The sequence below is a fragment of the Alligator sinensis genome, unplaced genomic scaffold (assembly GCF_000455745.1).
Source record: "Alligator sinensis unplaced genomic scaffold, ASM45574v1 scaffold685_1, whole genome shotgun sequence".
Taxonomy (NCBI): Eukaryota; Metazoa; Chordata; order Crocodylia; family Alligatoridae; genus Alligator; species Alligator sinensis.
The window spans coordinates 160,556-171,166 of NW_005842336.1; the positions used below are offsets into that span (position 1 = coordinate 160,556).

At 42.2% G+C, this 10,611-nt stretch overlaps 1 protein-coding gene across 2 annotated transcripts in view; it reads right to left on the minus strand.

Annotated features, from left to right (window-relative positions):
- Positions 1-9,685, minus strand: part of NKX3-1 (NK3 homeobox 1) — a 16,286-nt gene extending 6,601 nt beyond the window's left edge. Inside the window, exon 1 of one of the 2 annotated variants that reach the window (XM_025210150.1) lies at positions 9,380-9,685. In XM_025210150.1, coding sequence (XP_025065935.1) covers positions 9,380-9,410 — 31 coding nt within the window. In that variant the 5' untranslated portion in view covers positions 9,411-9,685. Of the gene's footprint in view, positions 613-9,379 lie in introns of those variants that run through there. The other variant, XM_006028703.3, reaches the window with a different exon arrangement.
- Positions 9,686-10,611: the final 926 nt, after the last annotated feature.

Consider the following 10,611-nt stretch of genomic DNA (forward strand, 5'->3'; position numbering starts at 1 on the left):
GCAGCAGCGCCCGGTCTTGCAGCCCCTGCCCTGCGCCCCGCGCGCCGCACCATCCCCCAGGATGTCTTGGATGAGGAAGGAGGTGAGCGGCTTGGAGGAGAGAGGCATGGGTGGCCGGGAGGTCTTGGGCTGGGCTGGCTCCGGGCGGCTCTCGCTTTCCTGCTGTCCTGCAGGGAAGACCCAGGCGCTCATCTCCCCTGCCGGCCCGCAGACACTTTCACTTTCTTACTTGCCCTGCTTTGCATTTATAAGCGAAGCAGCCAGCCCTCCTGCCTCTGATTGGTGCCCCTGGCACAAGTCAACGCCCTTGGAGAGCTTCTTGGGCTCCTGCAGCTCCTTGTCTTCTGGGATGCGGTGCCTCTGGGGACTTGCAGCATCCTTTTGCAATCCCTTCGCTAATCTCCTCTCCTTTCTGCACCAAACTGCTCCTATTCTAAGGGTCTTGGTTGTAATTTAAAAAAAAAAAAAAAAAAAAGATTTACCCAAAGAAACTTGTCCTCCTCTTCTAAGCTGTCCATGGGTTTATGTTGCTGTCTATTTTTCTTGTATCTGAGCACCTCCCATGAACAACGAATAGTCTTCAGCAGATTTCATTGGGTCTTTGGCATTGCTTTCTTCACAGGATCCAATCTCTGCTTGAGGTAGGGGTCTTAGGACAGAGGTGGTGTGGTGCGCATCTTTCTGTGTATCATCGTATCTCCAAAATACAATTCAAACTCCGGGTGCATCTTTCCCCCTCATCAGGCTGATGGCCTATTCAGTATTAATAATGCTATTGATTAGCATGAGAAAGGGTAATAATTAGAGCTATTTTGAGAATGCAGGGGGGTTATTCCACAGACATTTTGAAGGAACTAAAATACTGTTCTCATTTAATTCGTTTTGTGAAATGTATTGGGTTTTCACTGAAAAGCCTGAAACCCAAAAAGGATATAATCTGTCAAAAAAAAAAAATCTTTCTGGTTTATTCCTATCTGCAAGGCTTTAACATCTCTAATAACACTTTATATTAGCATTTGCTACCATTGTCATAGAGATCAAATACGGGGGAAATTCAGGATGATTCTGCATATAAATTAAAGAGATAGCTTCCACTTCCTGCAGGATGGGAGCAAAATTATGCAACAGGAATGTTGTGAGACTTAATTCGTGTTTTGCAAGATCCTTGACTCAAAGGCACTGGAGTAGTTCAAAGTATTATTATTGACTCTAAGCATCAGAAACCTAGGACTCTGACACTCCAGAAACTTAAGATTTATTAAATAATGAATTCCTTTTTTTTTTCCATCTGGGTTTTTGAGCTTTTAGAGTTCATGTTTTCAAGCAGTTTCCCTGAACTGTTAATTATACATCCCTAAAATAATTCCCTTCCCTTCACTGAAGTTACACCAGGGATGAATTTGGTAACCACACAGTTTTGGTGAGTAGCAAACATTACAAGAAAATGGATGCAAAACTGTGCTGAATGGGGTAAAAGTCGGCTTGAGCTTCTGTTGAGTTCCCTGGGAAGGGGCTCTTTGAGAACAGAATTTGGCCCCAAGGTTTATATCCTTAATTTCCATAAAGGAGTAAAGTTCTGTTGGCTCCAGTGGAGTGAAGCTAATTCACGTAAGTAGAAGAATTGGCTCCACATTTTTAGTCTGATATATTTGTGTGTAGTCACTGATCTCATGAAAAAGCTGTTTCACTCTGAGAACGACATTAATTTCACTGACACCCTGTTCCATGCTTAAATCCCTACTGACCCCCAAAAAGTCCAAAACCACCCCCCGACCTCCGCCACCCACCTTGAAGAGTTTCTACCCCAAACCAGGAGGAATTCCAGAGATTCCCCAAAACCCACCAGGGACTCTGCTATTGATTTTACATAGAAGACTTTCAGTCACTATGGTGAAGCATGGCAGCATAAAACCTGAAGATACAGAGACAGATAAACAGCCTGCTTTTAACATCTCTAAACTGTTGGCACTGTTTTGTGCAGGACATTTTGTATCTGGAATTACATCCTTAGAGAGCTTCAGTCACTCCAATAACAACTCAACCTCATTATACTCTTATCACCTAAAAAAAGCAATTTGGAAAGATTTATGAAGCAATAGGTGGCTATCAGTATTTTTCCAACGGTGCCCCCCACAAGAGGCCCTCTAACCTCTATCCTCTTGTCATGGAAACACACGCAGCATACTTTTGGGTCAGGTCAGCAGAAGCTTTTATTCAAATGAAACTACAGCTGTAGGAGGGACTTCAGAGTGACATGGATTTCCCAAGCACTTGGAAGGGGTTCCCCCCCAAGAGCAAAATCAGGAGGCTTATATACTTTTTAACAGCCGCTTACAACTCACGTGATCATATAGTCAAATATGCTAGAAAAAGAAACTATAAACAGTACCTCATTACTACTTGGCTGTTATCAGGATGAAAAGTATGGGGGAGACGAGGTGAGTTCACAAGGCGAGAATAACACTCCCTTCCTGCACTTGGAAATCAGAGTTGTACATATATATTTTTTCTGCTATCTTCAAGGCCACGGTGAGCAAAGCATTTGCAGAGGAGTTACAAAGAACAAACACTTTCCCTATCTGTTCTACTGCACAGAACCAGCAATTCCCCACAAAGCGGTTATGTCGTCTTATAACTCGTATGATCAAAGTTTAAGACATTGATTTTTTTCTGATTCCACAAGACTTTCAGTCACTATGGTGAAGCATGGCAGCATAAAACCTGAAGATACAGAGACAGATAAACAGCCTGCTTTTAACATCTCTAAACTGTTGGCACTGTTTTGTGCAGGACATTTTGTATCTGGAATTACATCCTTAGAGAGCTTCAGTCGCTCCAATAACAACTCAGCCTCATTATACTCTTATCACCTAAAAAAAGCAATTTGGAAAGATTTATGAAGCAATAGGAGCCTAACAGTATTTTTCCAACGGTGCCCCCCACAACAGGCCCTCTAACCTCTATCCTCTGCTTCTGGAGAGCAAATTAGGATCCAGTTCTGGCTGCCCAAAAGTTTAGACTGTATACAAACTGGATGGCCTACAAGAAACTTCCTGCCCAATCTGCTCAATAGCTTAGCCAGAAGTCCTCACCTGTAACACACATTGGGAATGTTTGCTTAGGACAAAGAGAGGTGACCTTCTCACACTCTGCTGGCCAGAGGGAGTGAGTAAGAGTGTGGCGGCTGGGGTGACATGACATCTCTTCCCCCTCACGTTCCCCCAGCCAATATTACAGATTATTTTGTTTTTAATGTATGCAATGAGCATGATAATATTACTAGTTACCACAGGGTGAGTCCAATTCTCCGTCTTTAGACTGTGAATCAGAGAGAGCAGCACTAAAGTCAGTGGAGTCAGAGAGAGAGAAATCTCAAGTAAAAGTGGGGAAAAAAAGCCTGATAGAAATATAAACCCAAGGTTCTGAAAAGCATCTCTCCAGAAAGATCTGCACTGATACTGATCTCGGTCATGCAATGTGTAGCAAGGAAGGCATTTAACAATCAGTGTAGTTATGTCAATTTAAATCTCCACCCACGTAACATTTGCGTATAGACAAGGCCTCTGCAGATATCACAAGTACCTGCACTGAAGTTGGTGGAATTATGCTTGTGTAAAAAAAATCCAGTGCAAATGAAAGCAAAATCACTTGGTGGAGTTGGAGGTAACAGTTCCACAACTGTTAAAAGTCCAATGGGACTTAAGCTCCTAAATCCCTTATACACTTTTAAGATTGGCCTCGCTAGGTTTTTAGAGCTAAGCTCAGAGTCAAACTGATCACTTATGTCTTTCAATTTGAAGTACTGGCTTTGCTGTTACTATTCCTAATAATCCCTAGCACTTGTACTTGATCCCTGAGGTCCTTTGGGAAGTCTTTGGGACTGTTGTCCAAGTGCATCTGGAGGATGCTTTTAAGTGCACAGAAGGCTGGGGATAAATCCACTGTGCAGCTCCATAATGAGTCTCAATTTCCCCATTTCTCTAAGTGAATGAAAGGCAAGTGCTCAGTGGTGATGGCAAGGAGGCAGAAGGACATTGGCTCTCTTCCTTTCAAGAAGCAGGATAAAAAGTAGCTGAAACTGGACAGAGATTCAGATACAGTGCACTTTCGTTTCTTCTCCCGAAGCACTTATAGCTGCTCTCTCCCTTCATTAGTTTTTGTTGGGCACAAGTCATTTGATGGGAAGAGCCTCTTGTTTTAATGGGAGTACTTGGGCTTTTTAACAACAGATGCCAAGGGTCATCCTTGATGTAAATTCACTGACTTCAGTTGAGGCTAAGACTCCAGACTCTCAGGCCAGCACTCTGACCATTTGACCATGCTCCCTTCCCAATCACTCGCTTTGCAGGTACAGAACCCCTTAGTTCAATTTTATCCAAGCACAAGCATGCCTTTGTGCTTGGATAAAATTGAACTAGGGGGTTCAATTCATTTAATTATTTGCTAGGTTTAAGCCATGACCCGTCTTTCCCAACCAGGATGGTAAATGTAGGGCAGAGCACTTGAAACCACTTGAGAATAAATACCACATAGCTCAGCACAGGACCACAGACCAGCCACAGAGAAGTTGTTAGCTGACTTAGTTGAAGTCAAACAAAAGGTAGCTCAGGGTGGCACTTTAAAGACAAACTGGTTCAGAGAGGCATGAACTTTCATATACAATGATCTGCTTCATCAGGTACTAGGAATGGGTTGGTAGAACATGAAATTGCAGAACAAGAAGTCACCCACAGACTGGATTATATTAACCACTGTCTCAGCAGGGGCTACAGCTTCGTATCTTATTACCTGGACTAGCTGTTTACTCTGGTGTCCCTCCAGGTCTTAACTTCCTTCTTCATCTTAACTGATTTAATCAATCCATTTATTACCTCTTAGTATATCCCCTCCCCTTGTCCCTTTCCCTTCTATAAAGTAGACTTTCTTTCTGCCAGGCTGTTCCTAGCATCTGACAAAGTAAGCTGTTGCCTCTGAAAGTACATGGTTCTCTGAAACGGTTAGTCTTTATATAAAAGGTGCCATCTCGCCCTGCTTTTCTGTCCAACTACTAGCTAACATAGTTAACCACCTTTGTAGGATTTGGAGTGCCCCTTGGTGGACACTTCATGTATTGTGCAAAATCCATTATAGTGTTGATTAAAATCTTTGCTGCTGCGAATATGTGTGTGTGACACTTCTTGCTTGCTTTTTAGTTTTCCTTGTAATGTAGACCAGTACATATAATGCAAGGTAGGTTTTCTTAGGAGTGAGGAAAGAGAGCAGACTTAAAGACATGCAATGCTCTCCAAAATTGTGGATTTCTCTACAGAACAAGACAAGCTTCAACCTTGGGCTAGGTATTTCTGGAGACTTACCAAAACAATAATTTTGAATGAATTATTGAAAGTAAATAAAGAGCTTGACACGCTGCAATCAGCAAGCTTGCACATAAACCCCTGACTTCCAGTGCATATGGCTGTCCTAGGGAGTTTTGACGGTGCAATAGCTACCTGATTATGTCTTACTGTGCTTCTCATAGAATGGGTCTATGCAGAGCCTAATAGATTTTAACTGCCTCCAGGGACTCAAAAGTATTGCTCATACGAGTAAGCCTGGCATGGTATGTTGCCTGTTGTGAATATTTGGATATGCTATTGGTTCTCTGGTTGTTCTGAGGTTTCATTAGTTGACTCAACTTGAAACCCTATCTTCAAAGCAAAAGGACTGTACATCTCACAGTGAGCAGAGTTTGTAGCCATCCTACTGCAATTTCCAGTCATTGACTATTTTTTTGTAATCTAAGCATTCTGGGAAAGAGGACGATTCTCTAACAATGCATTTGGGGACAGATCGCACAATGCAGATCTCAATCACGTGAATTTGGGTGACAAAGGTGAACGCATGATCCTTTGACAGAGGTCAATATCTGCTCTTTTCAATGACTGCTGGCGCAGTTGTTAAGTCATGGCTGTTTTACAGCCTCTGTGAAATGAGTGTGATGGGTCTCTGTTCTATTTTGCAGATAAAGAGCTTTGCTTATTCCCTAGGCCTGCTAATCTGTCACTTGTCACTAATGCTTGATTAACTGCTCAATTACAACTAAACAGAGCCTTGTAACCGCATTGTCCTAATTTGTCATGCCTACCAGCATACACCATACACACTGGACAGTGGCTAAGATGGTGATGTGCTGAGACCCTGCTAACTAGTATTATTTCACTGTTTTTCCTTTTATTCTTCCCTCTGTCTGTATCCATTTCTTGTCTTAGGTGGTAAATTTTGGTGATCAATGACTGTTTTTATTCTAGACATCGCACAAACAAAGAAATAAAAGATCATGGGTGGGGTTTCTGGGAGATACAATAATACTAATGAAATTATAACAACCAAAAAGCCGAAAATACATTTATCACGCTACTGTATTTTATTTTTAACCGGTATTTTATTTTTTAAAAACCAAACTATTGAATGCAACTATGTCAGAGAGCTGTAAAAATCCTCACGGCTTCACTGGACACAGCAGAAGACATTATAGAGTTAGTACATTTTGAAGGTTCAGAACTTGCACATTTTGGAAGTTAGCACATTTTGAAAGTAGCACATTTGCCTTAAGATAGGAAAAGATATTTGAAGCAAAAAGCATTAGTTTCCTTCAGGTATCATTTTCCCTCCAGATGAACACTGAGAGAATGAAGCTGCATGGAAAGGTAAGCAGCTGGGTGGATCAGTCACAGCCACACTAATTAGTGGAGCTCAACTGACTGGAATCAATGCTGATTGATGCCACCTGAGGAGCTGGCACAGTCTTGGCAGGATGGCAGTGGCTAAGGGACATACAGAGTATAACAGATTGTGGTACAGCATTTGGGAGTTTTTTTTAAACAGACTTGGAGCTGCTGCTTTGCTCGGTTTGATCTTACAGGTCCTCAGTGGACCTGCGGGAATATTGTTATGCCTTTGTTACTGAAGGGGAGCTGCAGTCCGCAGGGGTTCACAATGAGATTTGCAAAGGGCCGGCAGTGCAATTTAAGCATCCAATGCACTCTTTGAAGCCTCTGCCTACCCATGCAGTGATCTGAAGTTTGTTTCCACCCGTGCCTTTTTCAGGTAAGCTCCCCTGTTCGGTTTCTGTGCATGCTCAAAAGAGTTTCAGTCTTTTCAAGGCTGAGTAGCTTAGTGCTTTTTTCATGCCTCAGTGCAACTGGGATCCACAAACTAGGTATTTCCCCCCAGCCCTCTGTACAGTCTCTGAGGAGCACGGTGTGGGAGGCAGGCTCTGGGCATGTAGCAGCAGCCACAGCTTTTATTCAAAAGCGTGGCTGGAGGAGGTGGTGATATCCTTTATTCAGCAGGCTGGTGGCTAGAGCATTCAACTAGGATGTGAGAGACTGGGGTTTGTTTGTTTTTTCTGTGCCTGAGAGGGTTTGAACACCTCTCTCAGTGGCCAGGATAGTGCACCAATCAACAGGCTATAGGGACTGACTGAGTGGTGTGGCAATGGAAAAGAGACACTGACCTCTACTTGGTATAAAAGAATTACAGATTTTCCCCCCAGAGGGTTAGCAAGTCTCTTTAGCGTAGTGGTGAATTCATTCACCTGGGAGGGAGGGGACATGTCCATGCTCCAAGGCACATTTATGTATTTTTCCATAATACCCAATAGATTTTGGATAAGGGAGAAATAGGTTTTAAGAAGCAGCCTTGTTGATAGAGTTTCCTTTTTAAGTATCCTAGGCAATTCTCTGCTCAGCCTGCTGCAGATCCTGTTCTGAGATGTTGAACTCTCCCTCGGGCACTGTAGGGAGCCTCTGCTTCTGTCTCTGGGCTGTGGTTTCCATTCTGGGGAGCCTAAAAGTTAAGCCTTGTGGCTGTAGCCCTTTGTGGCTATACCCTCAAGTGACTGGGGGGGTCACACCGGATGTCCTCTCTTGCATATTCCATTGTCTGGTACTGTACCAAGAATTTTCCTTAGCCCTTTGCTTTCAAATACTGGCAGTCTTATTTCATTTCCCTTTGTCAACATCCCGGATTCACATCCATATAAAAAGGTAGGGTGAACAATTGTACTATAAAGCTAAATTTTAAGGTTTCCAGAGATTTTTTTTTTTCCCCTTCATGCCATTATTTTATCTAGGCTTAACCGGCACATGTTAGCACTATCAATTCTTGCCTTGATTTCTTCAGTTAATTGATTGCCATCAGTGCTTATTGCTTGGGTTAAAAATATCTATATATATACCTAGTCTTAATTTTGTGATTCAGGGGGCCAGAAAGAAATTTGCCCTGTGTAATTGCCCTTTTTTTGCGTTCAAGTATTTATTTACTGTCTGCTGCAAGACGTGGAGTGCCGGACTGGTATGAAACATTAGTATACTCTGATATGGCAACTCCTGTGTAGTGTCTGTCCAACAGCTTCAAATGTTACTGGTGTAAATGGAAATTGGTGAAATAGGTGATTAGTTTAGTATCCACCTGAAGCAATCAAAAATTGCGAGACAGGCGCTCAAAAATTAGGAAATTTGGCGTAAGCACCTTATGAACTTTAAAATTAACCTCGGATTGTGTGGGTTTCTTTTCACTTATTTATTTAGCTTTCAGGCTTTTCGTCAAGACTATCAGGGTTATAAATTTGGAATATTTTTCTGCCTAAAAACTGAAGTGTTCATGTTATAACCTGACTACTAATGTGAGACCTTAAGGAAAGGCTCCAAATATTGCGAAGACATCATTAAAATGGCCAGAGCTGGCGACAGTGCTGGGTACGTTGCACGTGTTTACCTTTTGTGTACACTGCGTTCCTAAAAGAAAGGGAGCCTGTAGCACTAGGGCTAGAAAGAAGACTGAAGACAGATTGGATCTCAGGATGTTCCCAAAAAGAGCTTGGATAGCATAGGGCTTGGGGAGCCAGCCTGTCTGCAATTTTATTGACTTATCTACCTAGTCTAGGTGAAACGTCAAGCTTTGGGATAGGCAGGAAAGTGAACAGCACTATCTCTCAGAGGGATTTTTGTTGTTTTGGTTTAGATGTCAATTAGGTTCCATTCGGGAAGTGAGTGAATGCTAAAGAGTGACAGGACTAGGCCGGATTAGAGATAAAAGCCTAATTGCCTCCTGAAAGTCTCTCTTGGGCAAATGCTTTGAGGACAACAAGTTGTCAGGAAGCAGGCTAAGGGGCATGGAGCAGCTACGAGCAAAGACAGAGGTGGCACGGAGGGAGATGAGCCGGCAGAAGGTCCTGGACCTGTCCTGTCTTCACCCTGCTGCAGGGTTGGGAAATATGCAAAGATAATAACCCGAGTGGAAATTTTGGACATTTCCAAGGATGGTGCTCTGAGCTTAACTTCTGGGACTCTCCCCATGTTTTTTTTTCTCCAGAGGATGATGGGACAGCTCCACTTACCTTCATGCAGGGTCTGCTGGGTATGAAGCATCCCTGGAAATTCAGCCTCTTACTGCCAGTTTCTCAAAAGAGCTTATTGCCCCAGCTGAGGAGGAAACCATGTCTCAGAAAAATATTGCAGATTTCAAAAAGCTTAATTGTTCCCAGTTGGAGTGGGATATAAAGTCAACATTTCTGACAAGCTGGGCATAGGGAAAATTCAGTTCGGGTTAGTCGAACCATTTCACTTTGATTTGAACTCATACATGTGTGCTTTTTTTCAAAAGCATACTGTAACCACATCAGCGTTTTTAAACAAAATGGTGTTTCAATGTGGGAGGTTAAGGAGGAAGGGAGAGTTTCTTTTGTGTGTTGACAATGTCAGACTTTAAATTCATATTGAGAAAATTTAATCTGAAATGATCCACTCCCATGAAAAAAAATCAGTATTTTTTCCAGTGGAAAGAGAGAGAGTTCACTCAAAGAAAGATGGGGAATGGGAAATTTCAGTCATCTGTGTACTTAGCATGGTACTGGTTCCTCTGTACATGCCTTAACAAGGGCTGAGCTCTTTAAAAAAAAAATCTTGCTTCTAATTGTGAGTTTGAAACATTTCAGCATCTGGCTACTAACTGCAGTGGTTTACCTCCTCTTCCTCCCTATCATTTTTATTTAAGAATGGTGTTTCTCAAACTGTTAATGATTAAAGGAAAAATGGCTTTCTTTTTCTATCTCTCTCAGTATTGAGTTACTTAGTTTTGTGCACAGATTTGTAGATTCATAGACTGTAAGGGGTTGGAAGGGACCTCGCAAGATCATCGGGTCCAGCCCCCTGCACTAGCCACGCACACTTATTTGCAAACACTACCAAAATTTTACATAAGCACCCCTCCCTGTTTGTCAGAGTATGATTATAACAAGGATGCTTTTATTTCAATGTAGCTAAATGTGTACTACGCTACTCTCAGATCTTTGAGGTGAAAAAACCGTGTATATAAATGGAATTTAAATTGTGTAATGTACTCTAAATTAACCTCAGTTTTGAAAGCATAGATTCTAATCTTTACAAAATCTCCAATTACTGGATGTTAATTGTGTGTTTTTTCCTGTCTTTACCTTCTGCTTTCTGTTAGAAAACTGCGGGGGCGGGGGGGAGAGGAATTGCTAGAAATATAAGTTTGTGACTCTCTCATTTTCACTATCTGCTGTGTTGGATTTTGCTGGTGATAACAATTTGGAAATGGCAAATGTCA